The 18,888-nt window shown below is 33.6% G+C and overlaps 1 protein-coding gene across 1 annotated transcript in view; it reads left to right on the top strand.

Moving 5' to 3' along the window:
- The window catches only part of Wnt10 (Wnt oncogene analog 10), an 83,129-nt gene that overhangs the window by 10,022 nt on the left and 54,219 nt on the right, over window positions 1–18,888 (top strand). Inside the window, exon 2 of the mRNA XM_089631028.1 lies at window positions 10,870–11,081. Coding sequence (XP_089487154.1) covers window positions 10,870–11,081 — 212 coding nt within the window. The remainder of the gene's footprint in view (window positions 1–10,869; window positions 11,082–18,888) is intronic.

Raw genomic sequence — 18,888 nt, 5'->3', positions numbered from 1 at the left:
CCGACTTGAGATCCTTATTCGACTCGGCTATTTGTTAATGTAAACCTATCCTTATTTTAGATTCTCAGAAATTCTTACTTTAGGTTCAAATTTACAAACTTAACTACGCAGGTGGCAATCAGAGGAACTTGTTTTTAAAAACATTTATTTTTTATCAACATTATCTATATTGAAGACTCTCCCGGCTGCATAGATATTTTTTTCAATCTCTACTCGCATATTTTTCCACTCAACGAGGTTCAAATTAATTTTACAGCTGCACCGTTATTTACATAAAAATCTTCTTCTAGTTATTTAGTTCTTGGTATAAAAATAAACTATGCTCTTATTAATACTATTAATTAATTTTCTTGAGTAACTTAAATGACGATGAAAAAATTCCATTCTTGTGCTTTGTTTGACAGATTAGCAATAAATTACAGTTGTTATAAGATCATTATTTCGTTTCAAGTTTCTTAAAATAATTATTTTAAAGAATGCCGATTTCAAAGTATTTGGAAGATACACAATACTAACTGAAATAACTAATCAAGAGAAGGTGTATTAATAATGGAAATCAGAAATCGTAATACCTATTACCGAGATAGTGTTACACAAAGCAGGGGAATCAGCAGTCACACGGTAATTGATATCATTCGACCCGATTAAAAAATAGTATATTTTTTAATATATCTAAGAGTTTTGACACAGTGTACAATATTCCGAACTACACATAAAAATCCGTTAAATAATGCTTTTATCAATTCTCAGAGTTGAAAAAGTGAATTAAAATTATGGTATTAGTTTTTTATAAATAAAATTAAACAGAGGGGAGGGAGGGTAAGAAGAGGAGGAAGAAGAGCACCGAGGGAGTTTGCTCCACTGCAATAATTAAAAATTTAGAAACCAGAATTTGACAATACATAACACAAGAACTATCATAGTGGCCACCGATGGGATAGCTTGGAATATGTGAGGACAATTTAGAAATGAATATATCCGGATTATTAAGGGTTTAAAGTGAGCCGGTGAACCGTATTAGATAATATGATATGATGAAGGGTTGATGGAGGGGTGATAAATGGGGACATTTTTTCAATGAGAACAACCTTACATTTAAAATAACTACCCTTAAAAAATACATATACTAACCCTAAGCGTTCTATCATGATTAAAATGCCAACCCAAGAGTTTTTCCAAACAGTAATATTTGCAATTGAATTTGTTTTTTTTGTGAACTTATCATTGACCGACACTTCAACAAAAAATTTTAAATTGGTCACTATTTCACAGTGATCGGAAATGTCTAATCTGAGTGTAATTTTCAAATTCTTCTTCGGAAGAATTCTTCTATCGGAGGTTGGCTATCATTGGAGCATTTTCAACACTTTATAAGACAGGTTAAATAATTTATTTTCATTATTTAACTCTCCCTTAGTCATAAACGTTAAGCAAATTATTAATCGTTACCGCTAAAAGGAGTGTTGTTTCTAAATGTTAATATTTATTGATTTTGGCGAACGCTGAGTTTTGATTTGTGAAAAGAGTCGTAAGTATTTCATTCCTGAGTTACGTTTCACTAAAATATTTTCTCAGTTTAGTATATAATCTTATTGAAATCCGCTTTTTCAATACATATTTTTCATGGTGACCGGATAAATCATCAAAATGATAATTCATCACATCTTTAAAAAGTTATATAAAGTCATGGAAAGTGATTAAACAAAAACTTTATTAACTGGTTTAAGTAGGTTAGGTTAGGTTAGGTTAGGTTAGGTTAGATTAGATTAGATTAGGTTATATTAGGTTAGGTAAAAAAAAATTTCATCGTTTTTAATGACTTTATATTACTTTTTAAACGTGTGTTGAATAGTTACTGTTAGCATGGAACCATTTTTCATACGTGTAGGCACTAGTTGGTATGCATTAGTTTCATTTTTATAAATCCTTTTGTGTATTTAAAGTGCTTTTAGATAATTAAGTGCGCATTAAATTATTTCAGATTAGATGTGTAATTTAGACGACTCATTTATGAATCGACGGGACCTTATGGAAACAAAATAAATAACAATTAGGAGATAAGCGGTCCACTTTAGGCCTCGCTCGACCAGCGCGATAAGGCCATTCCCCGATGGTGGGGCTAGGGCCGGGGTAAAAAGCCAGCAGTAGGCTCAGCGAGGAGCAACAAAACCTCTACTCCTGGAACGTGGACAAACAAATTGCGGGCCCGAGATTCAGATCCCATCAGCGGCATTCTTTCTGCATTCCCGGCCCTTGGATCCGTGGGAACAGCGTCACACAACGGACCCGGAGACAGGCCGCGAGCCACAAAACAGCACCCCTGCTCACAAAAACCACTGTTTTCATAGTATAAATATCAGCGTGATTATTTCAATACTACGAAAGTAAAAATGTTAAAATGTAGAAGTGTGTCCGGTCGTAACATAAATACGCAGTAATTATTTTTCTCTCTCAACTCTCTGACGCAATTATAACGAACGTTGGAGGAGATAATTTCAGCTAAAAATATTTCAGTTCAATTCCATCCTACCTACAGCTCGTTAAATAGTGCCCTAAGCAATAGTAGGTACTAGTAATAATCAGCCTGTGGAGCGGAGGTAAATACATACATATTATTATTAATTAAATTCCTAAAATACTTGTAAAGGTACAGTTTTCACAAATTTCTATTGAAATTTAATGTAATAATCCCGTTCTCGTATAAAGTACTAAAGTACTATCACAATGAATTGATTATTTGTATCATTTTAAACTGTTACAATATTATTAGTTCCTTTTTATCCATAAAATAAAAATCAGAAATGATAAGGACGATGTAACATAACATTATAGGTACTGACCGGTCGGTGGCTGAGTTGACATCGCGATTGGGTCCCACCCAGGCGTAGTGTGTTCAATTCCTCGGCTGGTAAAGTGCTCCATCACAACACAAGCAACATTTTCAGCTTACCGTGGTTGTAGTAAGAGATTTTCAAATATTTTCAGGTTATTCCTAACCTGGGAATGTTTGTCTTTCTAATATTTTTTTTGGTTTTAAAATTAAAAAAAAAAAAAAATTGTAACTATTTTTTTTTCAAAACTGTAAAACACTTTTCATAGGTGTGTTGATTTGTTATTTTGATGAGTTATCCGGTCACCACGGGAAACATATCTTTATGTAATGAACGTGTGTGAGGTTTTCAGATTTTCAAATATTGTCAGTTTATATTTGTTATAATTAAAATTTATAAAACAAATATTATTATATTTGAATTTAATAATTAAATTATTGTAAATTTGTAAGAAAATAAATTAAATTAAATAAATAAATTAAATTAAATAAATAAATTATAATTATAATTAAATAAATATTATTTTATTTTTATTTAATAATTTAATTATAATTAAATTATTATAAATTTGTAAAAAAAAAATTAAATTGTAGTTTTTTAAGAAAAAAAACGTGCTTTACATTTGATTTTAGATTAAACTGACAGAACACATAGAAGGTTTGATAGCAATAACTTTACTTTATTTTTTTATTTAGTAATGTAGTTTTAGAACTCAATAGATCGTTAGAATCCTTAATTATACAACCCGAGGTTTCATGTTCATAATTAAATGAAGTGCTTTTAATTATTTGAAAGATTGATTTTCACATCTGAACAATAAAAAATCATTCAAAATTGCAAATTTGCTCTTCCGGAGTAGTGTTCTCAACCAACCAACCCTCGGTTATCCCCAGGTGGGAAACCAATATTAACGTTCAAAATGTTGTCTGAATGGGCTTAAGTTATGTTTAACATCCTGTAGGTAGGTACTTTCCAATCTTCTTATATCTCTCCCTCATTTCCTCCCCCCAACATACACCATTAGGGGTGCCATTGATGTGGATAACAGTTGCACAAAATTCCAACTTAAACTTGTAGATTCCATATCACATTAGTTTCAAAATGGTCTACATATTTTTTTTCTCACAACTCTTTAAACGTTCCTCAAAAATTTTATCAGTGGATAACAATCAGCCATAAGCCATAAGGTACTCATCCTTTCTGTTGTCATTGTTGACTTAATACATTCCAAAATCTAAGACAACAGAATACGCCTTTATTTGTTTACCGATTACCTTAAACTAGTTCCAAATCGTCCGAAGTCAGTCACTCCCTAGTGGCGTCATTTCTTCATTATGTCATGTCTTATTTTTAAAATACTAGCTTTAGTGATTGGATGCGTTCATGTATTGTTCATAGAGGTTTGGTATAGGTACTTCCTCGCTTTATTTATTTATTTTTTAAACTCTTCAGGCTAAAGTGTTCGCTTTTAGGAACAACTCACATAGTCTCATACGGTGATAAATATGATTTAAACGGTGTTAAAAAGAAAGAAAAAAAACAGTACACTTTTTTTCAATTCTAAAAGTTAACTGCAGAAGAATTTAAATGTATACTTTTATGAAACCAAATGTTCCGAACATAATTTGAAAAAAAAATTACGCTTTTTTATCTTTTGACCGTGACTGGTTTCAGCTTATTATAGCTATCGTTAGACTAATACAATTAATCCTTAAGCTATGGTTTATACACATAACATTTGAGAGAAGGAGTGGGGATGAACAGAAATGGTGTAAATGATTTTATTAAAATTATATGGATTTTCCCATCTTCTTGCTATGTGGTGTTTCACGATTGAGTTTCAGTTTTTTGTTTCAGTTATTTCTCTAAAATGTTTTTTGTTAATGATTTCTCTAAAATATTTTTTTGTTAATGATTTCTCTAAAATATTTTTTGTTAATTATTTCTCTAAAATGTTTTTTGTTAATGATTTCTTCTCTAAAATATTTTTTGTTAATTATTTCTCTAAAATGTTTTTTGTTAATGATTTCTCTAAAATATTTTTTGTTAATGATATTTCTAAATTAAATTTTATTAATGATTTCTCTAAAATATTTTTTGACAGAGTTTAATATTTCTATTTTATCATCAATGCTTCTGATTTTTTTCTGTAAATTCTGTTTATTAAAGAAATATTTTCCTTGATGAGGAGAATGGTGTTGGAAAAAATAAGTTAAGTGTTTAGTTTAGGGCATGCTAATATATTTAAGTTTATTACGATTTTCAGTTGTAAATGTGTATTTTTAACCTCACACGGGAAGACTGAGGAAAATAATTTACCTCAGCGCCTGTCATCTTTGGGGATGCTGTGTGGAGGATCTTTTTTAAGGAAAGGAAGGAGAGGAAGTTCTGGGAATGTAAAAGTTATTATGGTTGGGTAGGAATCTAGGGATCAGTTTGTCCTCCTGAATTTATTCCTCCCACTGCGGCGCAAGGCGATGGGTCTAGAGACCAGTTGAAGAGGTCAAAGGGTCTCCCAAACTAGCCTCTCATACATACCTCACCCGATGAACCCGGACACCCCTGCTAAATCACCAAAAGTACCGAACCACTTGTGCTGACCTATGGCAGATGTGTTGGTTGCCGGGGCGGCGGTACCATAATTTCAATAATAGATTTTCTTTACAGAAATGATTTTCTTGAGTAAAACACAACTTTATTTAGAATATTTTTCCGACCGGTTTCGGAACCACAGTTTCTTAAACAGGGTTAAAAATATGCACGGCATAAAAGTTGTATTTTACTGAGTTAAAATATTTTATTTTGATAACCAACAACCACAAAGTATTAGCTGAATACAATAATGTGATTTTTTTTAATTTTCGATATATGAAATGATTAACTACATATTTTCATTTTAATAACTTCGATCTATTCGACAGTTTTTCAAAAATTATTAAAATACAAATATAACTAAATGGGTGGTACATTACCGATTCCATGTATAAGAACATTAAAGAAAGTATCAATAGAAATGCTGATAAATGTATGTGATTTTCGGTGACCGGATAACTCATCAAAATGATAATTCATCACATCTTTAAAAAGTTATATAAAGTCATGGAAAGTGATGAAACAAAAACTTTATTAACTGGGTTAAGTATTTTAGGTTAGGTTAGGTTTACATTTTTTTTTCATCGTTTCTAATGATTTTATAGCACTTTTTAAAAGTGTGTTCAATTGTCACTGTGTTGAGTTATCATGGAACCGTGAAAGACCAGATCTGAATAGCCAGGTACTTCTTCAACTTCCTCTTTAACGTCTCATTTCCCTGTCCACTATCTTCAGCCTCATAAAATACCGCGATCGGGGACACCATAGGCTCACTGGCTACAGACTATTGGGAGCAGTTAGGACTTGTGTGCGGTATTAACGTCAAATCATAAAATAAGCAAATAAGATAATTTTCCAAAAATATTTTTTTTGGATGAGTTTATCGGTAAATTTGTTTGTACGTTCCGTCTCCGTTTCGAGATGGTGGCCGTTTTAACTGTTCGGTAGAGTTCAGTGTAGATTATTTATATTTACGGCGTATAGGATTAAGAAACTTGCCAGCATGACGGAACTTACAAAATTAATTCATTTCTATTTGCAATCAGAAGGAAAATATTATGAAGTATGTAAGCTGCTTTCATAATGTGGTGTGGATTAGATGGAATAAGTTTCATCAAAGTCTTGAAGAAGTTTACAGATGGATGTATATATACATCGATAAATGATTCAAATCTATCAGCAATAACGGAACTCCACCAGAGTTTCTTGATATGTTTGTTTTACCAAGTCAAGTTATTCATTACAGTAATAGAACCAAGAAACTAAGATCTAGCATAATTAATACGTCTTTAGAAATAAATAGTTTTGAAAAAAGAATATACATAATTCCTACCTATCCCTGACTATCACCTTGCTGGATAAATATTTGAAATTTGGAACAATGCAAATGCAAATTCGAGTGCATTTGTTTTAAAAACAAAAGAAGAATTGGGACTAACTTTTGAAGCAAGCTTTGGGTGTTTTTCTTGAACACAATCTCGTTTGAAAGTAAGAAGAAAGAAATTTACTATCTTGGAAGTGATTTAAAATCGTTTTAAATACTTTATATTAGTTTTGTTGTGGCGATAATTACCTCGAAACACCGCGTTGGAACTCACTAAATTGTGATTGTGTTATGTGCTCCTTCTTGGTAATTGATTGGTCATCCTGTTTTCCTTTTTTCCATACATTGTTCATTCCTACATATACTATCACCCAATTCCAGAAAACACCATTCCATTTCGTCTCGTTTTAAATGTATTAACAGTCCACCTGAATGTTCATTTGAAGCTGTAATTCGTAAGCAGTTTTGGATGCAACAACAACCTTTCTAAGTAGGATCTATTCCAGGTTATTTCTGTAGGAATGAGTAGACTTGACAAATGGAAATGAATTAATCAGCCAATTCGTCCGATAAGTTAAGTTCCTTAATGAGGGATGGCGTTCAGAAAGCTTGTACTCATTACTCAGAGACTTGCTCTACACAACAAAATTAGGTGCGACAAATTGCCGCTGATTTTATTCTGACTGGGTTTGTTTATTACGCGTAAACTGGTTTCCATACTTTACCTCTACGCTTTACGAAGACATTTGAAAAAGACAGAATTATTTCGACCACTTGCGGCTACACACGTCCGTAATGGAATCAGATAAGAAACTGAACAAATACGGAGAAATTTCATGAGTACACACGATTTCTCACCATTGAAATGGTGGTAATTTTTGTAAAGATGTTGCATTCTGTAGATTGTAGAAGATAGCTGCGTTCATCACAGATATCACATGATACAGTTGAAATATGACCGAAGGTAATAAGATCCCAGTTAGCTCAGTTAGTAGAGCAGCGCCCCAGAAAGGCGAAGGTCATGGGTTCATGTCTTAGATGCGATCGTATCTTTTTCTGTTTGATATTTTCATTTAAAAATCGCAACTAAATATTATCTTAAATAATTAAATATTAAATGTTGAGGTTTTACTCATTCAGTTATTCCAAAAATTAAAATGATAAGTATGTATTTTACTTTGAGTTAGGAGTTTGCTGGTTCGAATCCTCTTATAGGTATTATGCATTCGCTGTCAATCTGACATAAACGCAATTAAATTAATGTTTCCCATCGCAATTCATTAATTGTATGAAATTTCACATTCTTAATCCCATTGAGGTGACATAAGATTCTAATAACGGGGTTCTTTGAATTAAAATATTTCATGTAAAACGTTTTTCAACTATGAAATTGGCGGTAAGAACCAGATTTTATTTTTCTGATTTTATTTAAGATTTAATAAGATTTTAGTAATACGTTCATCAGAAATCATTAAAATAAACCCCACGGAAAATGTCGATTTTCCAGGCCTACTAAGGCAAAGTCGACCGTAGGTCCGTATATTACGGTGGGCCGCGCGTCGAAAATTGTTCGTACGTGACTTCATCACTTATGTTATTAAGATTCTTACTTTATTTTAGAGATTTGATAGGGCAAATTCATTTGCAGGTCTGTCCAATACACCAGAGCCGCGCGTCGCATATTTTTAGCACGGCTGCTTCACTTACGTCGTTAAGATCCTGGCATTCGTTCAAATCAGTATTTATAATCAATTTGCGAATGGTGCTGCCATCTTTGTTATTATATGAAAGCTTTTCAAACTTTTCAAATTTAAACTTAACCCGTAGATTGACAAATTGGTCAGAATGTTGTAAACTACAAAAATGGCCTTTGATCGATGCCTACACTACGCTGTTTGTATTACAACGATACCTGAAGGTGTCACAAAACACAAGAAAAATAGTAAACTATTAAATTGAATAGCCGCACTGGAGGAAATGAGATAGTATCGAATGGACCAATTCAATCAGCCCAAATAACTATATTGAATATCTAAAGCCCCAAAGGGACGGAACATAAATTAGCCCGAATAAGAAACCAGTCTGATAAAGAAATAAATTAATGATTGGTCATTTCATTTTTTGTTGTCAAAACATGACTTGTGGTAATGTGAACCAGTATTTGAGATATGTTTTTATATACATTTAACGATTTGTTACGTCTGCTGCGGGCACTTTTTCAGTTGGCAGGAAACACACCGGAGGCGGATTTTATTAAGTCCAATAAAGCAATATTACTTTTTGAAGTTGTTTTACGCCTATTAGTGTCAATTGATTGCGGCCAGAGACGTTTCCCGTTTTCGAGGCTTTTCGTTTCATTGTGCAATAATCGTGTCTCAAAACAACTACGACTGAAAATTAATTCAAAGTTGGGCAAGCCGAAGAGCTCGTGGCTAATTTATACGGCAACTTTTTTTAAATATTGCCACAGGGGTGCTTTACAAAGTAAGAGTAGTACATGCAAATAATTTTAAAGAGACACTTACTTCTGTAGTGGTGTACAGGATGGACGAAAAAAACTTTCACATGTTTGCATTACTTATTTAAATTATATTAAAAGCAAATAATTTTAAGACGATGCACTATGTAGCAATGCAAAATAATGTGTTTTTTTGTTTGAAAATTTGGTCGCCTAGAAATGTTTCAGATGCTTTAATTAAATACTGCGAGTAGAATACTCTGCCTTTGAAATCATCGAGTTTTTATAGGCCCAGAAAAAAATAATGTATAATTATTTTTTTCTGGGCCTATGAAAACTGCTTTAAAATTCAAAATCTCCTACTTACAAACCCATTTTCGGTTATGATTTTATTGTGTAATGTGGCAAATTAAGTTATTTATAAAATGATCGGAAAAAAATTAAATATTTATGCCTGAACATCGACAAAATAAAATAAAATACACTTATTGGCCATGTTTTTTTTTTGTATAAATCAAAACAGGTGGACGGTGTTAAGCGGGAATTTACACCTTATCGCCATTTACGTAAGGGCTGTTATTAATAGCGGCTCGATTTTAAATAATACACTACGTAGTGCATCGCCACGTTCGGATTTATTTATCGCATCGATGGTTTCCAAATGTTCGAAAAAGTTTTTCGAACTAGTTTGGAAGACCCGTCAGCAGTTCCCTCTTACCCCGCTAATACCGCTCAAAAATACTGGGTACACACCAACTTATATCAATTCTATTTTTTTTTAATATACATAAGTGGGTACAGTGATGTTATATAAGTACATATGGTTACAAAATATATATATATATATATATATATATATATATATATATATATATATATATATATATATATATATATATATATATATATATATATATATTTTGTAACATACATTGTAACATACATATATATATATATATATATATATATATTTTGTAACATACATATATATATATATATATATATATATATATATATATATTCGCAATCTCACCAAAGAAGAAACTGGTTCTTGTGCTTGGTGAGCGAGTTACACTAATTATAAGGAAAATAGAATAAGATTATGCAATAATAATATAATAGGAACAATTGAAACTTCTGGATTACCTATATGTTTAGTTGTACATGTACAGGATTCTGTTACGTACTAATTATTGAGTAATTAGGAACATCTAAACACAGTGGAGATGAGTATTGACTGTTAATAATTATAAATAAAGGGAAAAACAGGCAATTATTTAGTTAAGTGTAACTTCAGTTTTAGTTTAAGTTTGTTGATATTCTTTAGTTTCTTTATTTCAGACGCAAGGTTGTTGAAATACTTCATTCCTAAATAGGTATCGTTATTTTGCATTTGTTTGGTATTTTGATATTGTATTGATATCTTTTTGATAGATGGGTTTCAAAGTTTTGATTATATTATCTTTATAAATTTGGATAATTGCATTTTTTTGAAGATATCCTCTACTCGGGGCAACCCGAAATCTGCAAATAGCGTTTCTGTTGGATATGTGAATATATTCCGTTTCACAATTCAAATTGGCAATATAAATTTTATGTTTTTTATCTAATTCTTCAGCTTTCTAACAAAAACAGTATAATAATAATGTTTGTTATGTGTGTAGGTCGGGTCCGTCCGGCTGCCTGGCCGTGAGCGGGCTGTCGCGCGCACAGCGGCGGGTGTGCTCGCGGGCCTCCCTTGCCGCCGCCAGCGCGCTGGATGGGATGCGCGCAGCCGCCCTCGAATGCCGCCACCAGTTGCGCCGCCACCGCTGGGACTGCGCTGCCCTCAAGTCCAGGGCGGCCAACCCACACTCCGCGCCCATCATGTCAAGAGGTCACTACCAACCACATATTCTATTACTCCTTTTGCATAGGACGTAGGACCTATTTGCAATACTTCCATAAAGTATGTATATTAGTTTTTTAATCTTTTTTTGAAGTGATTTTCTATGTGATGTTCAATTCATTTTTTATAAGTTATAAAAAGTAGTAGTCAAAGTTGTTCTCTAGTGGAGTTGTCCGTGGAAAATCTATATATATATATATATATTTTAAAAGAAAGACAAACATTCCCAGGTTACGAATAACCCAACAATGTTTGAAAATCTCCTACTACCACCACAGAAAGCCGAAAATGTTGCTTGTGTTGTGATGGAGGACTTAGCCAGCCGAGGAATCGAACACGCGACGCTCGGGTGAGACCCAAGCGCTATGCCCACTCAACCACTGACCGGTCCGGTCAATATAGAGTTTCATTTTTATTTTAATACCGCACAAGAGTCCCAATTGCTCTCAACCGTCTGGAGCCAGTGAGACTATGGTATCCCTAATCAGGGTATGATGTGAGGCTGAAGGTTGTGGGGAGGGGAAGGTGGGGGAGTATCTGGCTATTCAGATTTGGTCACAAGCATTAATTCTGAATGGTGATTTTTCACCAGGGCGATACTGAGAGTATCTTTCACTCTGGAACCTGCCGCGAGTAAACCATATATTATTTTGAATGATTAAATTGTGAAATAACACAAATAATTAAATGAAATTTAGTTGCGCACGTCGGGATTTGAAACCGCGACCTTCTGCTTGCCTGTCGAGAGCTTTAGGCCCATTGTCTACACAATTGTCTTTTGTAGGATACATGTAACCTACAAATGACGTAGGCGTATTTTGCATATTTGTTGTGTCCACGCTGCTTCATGCAATAGTCAGTCACGTTACAAAACGTCTCAGTTTTCTTTCAACTAGCATCGAGAAAGCAAGTCTTTTGTTGTGAAAATGTCAAGTGATGACGATGAAGTGATTATAGCATACAATTTTATTAGAAGACGACGAAACAGGCGAAGAAAGTACTGGATTCATCCATACATCGAAATAAATATAAATTGTAGATTGTTTGTTGCCGCCAGAGAGTTATCAGAAGATGATTCTGTATTTCAATCATTTTACCGAATGACTAAACATACGTACCAAAATTTAGTCTCTACTGTTGGACCACTGATACAAAGACAAAATACTGCAATGCGGTCGGTCGAGTAGTGACATGTTGCCGCGCGCAGCGCATTACGAACGCATGACGAACACATGACGAGCGGCTGACGTGACGTTGCCGCTTCGTGGACACAGATTTCATTGTTTCTACGCAAGATGCAAGCATTCGTCTTGTAATCGTCAATTGACGAAAGCGTGCGTATGACGTGCGGTTAGGTGGACAATGGGCCTTACCCTTCGAACACGGAGGCCGGAGGCTAAATGGTTCAAGTCGACATTCTCGTCATTTTCTAACTGTCGCTGCCTCTGCCTTGCTATCCTGGCAACCTGCTTAGAGATCAAGTCATATCCAAGAAATGCCTGAAACCGTCCTTGAAATTGCAGCACGTTTGTGAACTATTTCTCCTTACTCTAAAATAGCCTCCGATGAAATGGTTGTGAATAGAAAAACCTTTATGGTAATTAAATACCTAATGACCTCAATCCTCATACGTTAAATCCTAAAACTAAAATCGCTGCATCATTCAGGAATCCGGCACCCCATTTAGTTTCAGTCACCCATTCGTGGAAATGTACCAAGTCCCAATACATGAGAATCTCTGCACAAAAGACCAGATGAAAAACGAATCTCAAAAATCACTCGCAGCATCCTGTCACCATTTGCTCATTGTCCTCGTATTGTCTGGGAGTATTAAGGCATATTAATCACGAATCAGTTCCGCCGTCCTGACTTAACAGGAATCCATATTAATTATTTTAAAAACGAAAGAAAAGTGTGATTCTAAGAAATATTAATGGCACGGATTTACCGACAGGGCTTGCCAACTATATTTAATTTAACTGATTTCGCTTTTCGTTGCAAAAACAATGTTTGAGATAACATGTCTATTTAAACGGCGTCCGTAATAAAGGGATATTTAACTCAACTACGAATCCGGAGGTCACGGATTCAAATCCCGGCGTACAAAAGCAAATTTTATTTGCTTAATTTGTGTTATTTCACAATTATTAATTCATATCACCCTGGTGAATGACCATAATTGAGAATTGAAACGTTGCTTGAAATGGCTTTAGCCGTGCTTGGTTAGCAGATCTGAGTAGCTAGGTACTTTCCCACCTTTCTCTCCTTTATCTACTTCCCAGTACCTCACAAGATACCCCGATTGGGGATTATATAGTTTCACTGGCTCTAGACTATTGGGACTCTTCTGCAGTATTAACATTAAAAATATAAAAAGCAATAATTATTAGCCTGAAACACAAATAAAATAAAAATCTTCCGAGAAATGATGATTCTGGTTCAATTCCCCTCGGCAGCAATTGTTTTTCTCAGAAGATTTTTTTCAATTTATATTTGTGTTTTAGGCTTATAATAATTTGTTATCCTTTGTGCTTTGCATAAAAACCTTGTCTTTTAAAAACATAATTTCACCATTAATAAAAAATGGTATATTTATATAGTATAGTCAATCATCGGAATAAAATCAGCAGGAAAGATAATTTTGCAACGACATTTTTTTTTGTATGGAGTTACGAATATAGCGCCTTATTTTGTCGACCTGTTGTGCGATCATAATGTAGAAAATGTAGATATCTTTGAACTAATTGTGTTGTTCAGAGTTAAATGGCCCTTTCAACGCTTTGAATAGAAGAAAGGCATTTATTACATCCCTTTTCACCCTGTGGTCTCCGATGATCCCCGAGGATTCATACACCGGGATGCTGGAGATAGAGACTAGAGCCCCTTCGCACAGCAGCTGTTGACGTTTAAATTTACGGGTCCCAACACATTCTGTAATCCCAGGTGTCCCTCATCTTCGCCCATTCTATTCTCTCCCGATTTCACGCACTTCGCTGTGGGTCCAATCTAAAGCTAGGTGGATCCAACTCTCTTGTGTTAAGAATTAGTTTAGAAAATAACACATACAACAATCACAATTTTCTCTGGACCCTCGTAAGAGGTCCTAACATATCCGCTGGACAAAGGCAGGCTGGCATTTTTTACATGGTGTTTAAGAGTGTTTTTTTATTCGTTTTGATTGTTCTTGCACCGTGGAGTATGTGGACCATTTGAGACTGAATGGAGCTGAATTCTGATAATGGTTTTGAACCTTTAAGGAATTTTTTATTTGTTAATCGATACAGCTCTTTATTCCGTTTCTTTTATGGGCGCTTTAGAAGACTTTTTCATGCAGATTCCATACTCACTGACCATCTATATTGACTCTATATGAAAGATAGCGTTTATTATATTTTTTTGTTTTTTATTACTGTACATTTGATGTATAAAAATTATAAGATACTTATTATGATTACGCACAACCATTTGTAATAATTAATATAAGTATAATTTTTTTTACCTAAATGTGAATACCACACAAGAGTGCTCCTAATCGTCTGGAATTTGGGGTACGTAACGAGTATGAAAGTGGTGGGTGTGGGGAGAAGAAGGAGATGAAAAAATAAGGTAGGAAATTACTTAGTCATCTAGTCTGGTTACCAATAAATAACACGGCTAAAGCCATTTTACGAAATATTTCATCGGTAGTTTTTCACAAGGCTACGTAAGTAAACCATATATTATTTTTAATGAATTAATTGTGGAACACTACAATGAAATGTCATTGACTTGCGTTAATAAACACGGAGAAAAATTAGTATTGCTAATTCATTAAAAATCTCTTCAAATTATTTTTAATTCGGTTAAAAACTTTTTTAACCGGATTACCAATAGTTTGAAGAGATTTTTAATAAAGTAGCAACTCACTTTTCTCCATGCAGCTACTTGTATCAATTTCATCTTTAGACTAGCGATTCAATATGACAATATTAATTATTTTCTGTATGTAGAAAGTGATGTACCTTGAATACAATTTCAACATTTTTCTTTGTAGCACTTATCGTGTTTATTGTAGGTAATCTATTTATATAAAGAAGAGTGTCTGTGACTGTGGCGGGCGGGCGGACACCGGGAGGGCGCTGCGTGGATTTGATTTGTATACAAATCTGCAGATTTATTACGAGACTGATGAAAATTTGCACAATTGACCTTCAAAACAAGAGGAAGTTGAATGTCTATTTGAAATTTCGTAAAATTCTGCGTTAAGCCCGGGCAACCATGGCCAATGCATCTAGTCTATGTATCTATATCCTATTTATTCAAAGATGCAGTTTTGTTCACTTGACCTTCAAAACAATAGGTTACTGTCTACCTGAAATATCGAAAAACTCTATATAAATGAGCGACGAAGACTTCACCTAGTATGCAAATTAAAATAGATATTTCCACTTCTAAAGGTGATAAATAAATTAAATGAAACCGTAATTAGTTACCCAGTCAGTATTTAGCAATCGCCGACCAACTGGTTCAAGGTACACCGTGTATAATAATAACTGAGTTTTTATAACTGGATTGTTCTCAAGTAAGTAAGAACATCTGTATAAATATATATAGTATCAACTGAATCCCCGAGTCTTTAGATCAATCACCACCGTCCTTATTTCTCTGTAAAGAGACCTATTTACCCAAGAAGGCGAGAACTAAAATTACTGCTCCAGCCTCGATTTTAAATGATTTTAATAGAATATGTTGGAGAATCTATATGTGAAGGCAGCAAATATTAGCAATATATATATTTTTAGTTAAACTTTTAGTGACAGATAAGCACTATTTAAACTTTATAAATATTTATACAAAATATATAACCTTGATGTTTCTACATTACCATCAACTTATTTTCAACACTATGGAACACAAAATATTACAGAAACGTTACGAAAAATGTAGAATAAATGGTTTCGCTCACTCGCATGAATTTTAGCCGCTTGCAATATTCATACTAAACCAAGAGAACAAACGGTCCAACGAAGTCCAAAAACAGGTCTCTTTAACTGTCAGTGCATTTCCTAAAACGCGGTTTGTGAAATAAAGGTGGCGGTGGATCAATTCATCCATATATTTGAAGCAGCCACTTAAAATCTATGAATCTACGATTTTCATTGTTGCAGCATCCTTTGATAGATTTATCTCCGCTAGCGTGTAGTGGGTTGACTTGGTAGCATATCGTATCATAATAAAACAAACATAAACACAGAGTCCCGCCGAAGAGCACATCCATCATTTTTAGGATGTGTTAACAACCCTTACTACAGACAGGAACATATCTCACGGTGGATCATAAACTGAGATATCCTTGTCAAAGCCATAAACTTCACAGGTGGTATTTAGTTGTTCAGAGGTCCAGTCGTATGGCTTAATTTAGTTATTCAAAAAACAGATTCATGGAAGTACTTATCGGTACAATAAAAAAAATTGCTCTTGAGGAAGGAATTATAAATTTTTAAAAATTTAATTTTTATTTTTTTTTAAATGAAACAACTGTTAATCAAGCGTAATCTAAAATTGACTCCCCCGTTCAACAAACCTTCTCTTCTACGTCTGAACTTGACTTCAATCTTCCACGAAAAAACCTTCTCTTCTAATTCTGAACTCGACTTCAATCTTCAACGAAAAAACCTTCTCTTCTAAGTCTTAACTCGACTTCAATCTTCCACGAAAAAACCTTCTCTTCTAAGTCTGAACTCGACTTCAATCTTCAACGAAAAAACCTTCTCTTCCAATTCTGAACTCGACTTCAATCTTCAACGAAAAAACCTTCTCTTCTAAGTCTGAACTCGACTTCAATCTTCCACGAAAAAACCTTCTCTTTTAAGTCTGAACTCGACTTCAATCTTCAACGAAAAAACCTTCTCTTTAAGTCTGAACTCGACTTCAATCTTCCACGAAAAAACATTCTCTTCTAAGTCTGAACTCGACTTCAATCTTCCACGAAAAAACATTCTCTTCTAAGTCTGACCTCGATTTCAATCTTCCACGAAAAACCTTCCATTCTAAGTCTGAACTCGACTTCAATCTTCGACATAATTACGGAATCATCCATTTAAAAAAAAATAACATATAAATTGTTCTCGATAATTTTAAATGATTGCTGAAAATACCCCTGAGGGGCAGCCAGATATATTGCGAAAAGATTATTTGTTGATATACACTATATTAGTTTTATAATTATAAGATTATTATTATTTATTTATAATAATTTATTCGCAAAATAAAATTGTATTTGCGGTACCATTAATATATTTTTTTTTTATTGTTATTTTTTTTTCATTTTTATTTCATTATTTTTAACTTCTATTATTCATTTATCGATTGCGATAAAAATGTTGAATAGTAATTTTTAAAAGGCAGGTGTCGCTTATAGTTTTTCACTCGTTAGACTTCAATGGACTAAAAAGTTTTTTTTATAAAATAATAAAAAAATACAGATTAAAGAGTAGAGCGGATTCCCTCGATTTGAAAGTTAAATGAACGTTTCAAAATTATAAATCTTGATAATAATTTTGAGGCTCAATAACGTATTCAGGGTATTGAATGAAGTACCTAATATGGGTAAGGAAGTAATTCCAGCAGGGTTCCAGGACCTAAGGGCCTCAGGGCCTAAGTACCCGCGACGAATGGGTGATGGAACTAATTTAAAGGTGACATTCCTGTCTCTCAGACAGCTTTAGGTCTAAGGGACTCTATGCCCATTCTTCCCTTCTCTTCTCTCATTACGGACCTCATTCAGTAAATATCCAGTGATGTACTGAAATACTCGGTGTTTACAAATTAACTCACAAAATCAATTTTAAAAAAGTAAAATGTTCTTTTTTTTATTCAGGTACCTACAGTCAAACAATTGTTGGTGAATTATATTAAATGGGAAAATATGATAAATGTCTCCTGTTGTTTATCATAGGTTTATCGATTTACAAAAATTGAAATTTTTTTTTCAGATTAAGAAAGTATTATATTGTATATACCAAAGGTTCATATAAAATATATTTAACAAGGTTCACCCATCCAGGTACTTTTCGGAAAAAAAACGCATCGGGCCGGTCGCAAGCTCGTGACGTAGCTCGGAGCCCCGTTGGAGAACGAAAGATATGATCTTCTTTACTTTTCATCAGGTGTACGATATTATTTCCTGGTAAATCTCAGTTGATTTCCCTGCACATATGTTTGTCTACACTAGTCGAATTAAAGTCGATAAAATTTATTTTTTAACAATAACAATGTGGTATTCATTAATGAATGGTAGAAAGAGTTGAGGACGCTCCAGGAAGACATTGCGCAATCATGTGAAATAAATACTAATTTATGCCCATCTCCTTCCCTTCCCAATTACTTTCAGTCTCACAACATACCACAATTGCGGATGCCATAGACTCAATGGCTCCAGACGGTTGGGTGCAGTTGTGACTCATGTTTTAGATTCTCAAGATTTTAGCGTTTATTTAGATCAGATATTACATTACCTGTTTAAATAGGTATCTCCTTAATGTATAACATTAATATTAAAATAACCCAAATTAACAACCCTCAAACCTATTGTGCTTTTTTAACCCCGAATCAAATAGTTGTTTCAATTAGTAATTAAGTTGAAGTCAAGTTTTAATTCGAAAAGAAAAAAATGCGTGCGTATAAATATATATGTTTTTGGAGTCGACAAGACAAAATAAATGATAACGTTAAAATATTTAAAAAAATATTTAAATAGTAGTTTTTGTAACCCTGTAGTTGTTTTAATATAGATTTTTCACCCCAGAAACTTTAA

This window comes from Hesperophylax consimilis, chromosome 4 (assembly GCF_061612785.1).
Source record: "Hesperophylax consimilis isolate HC1 chromosome 4, BYU_Hcon_1.0, whole genome shotgun sequence".
NCBI classification, from domain to species: domain Eukaryota; kingdom Metazoa; phylum Arthropoda; class Insecta; order Trichoptera; family Limnephilidae; genus Hesperophylax; species Hesperophylax consimilis.
Note: the sequence above shows the minus strand (reverse complement) of the source record. Positions and strands in the feature narration are given on the sequence as shown.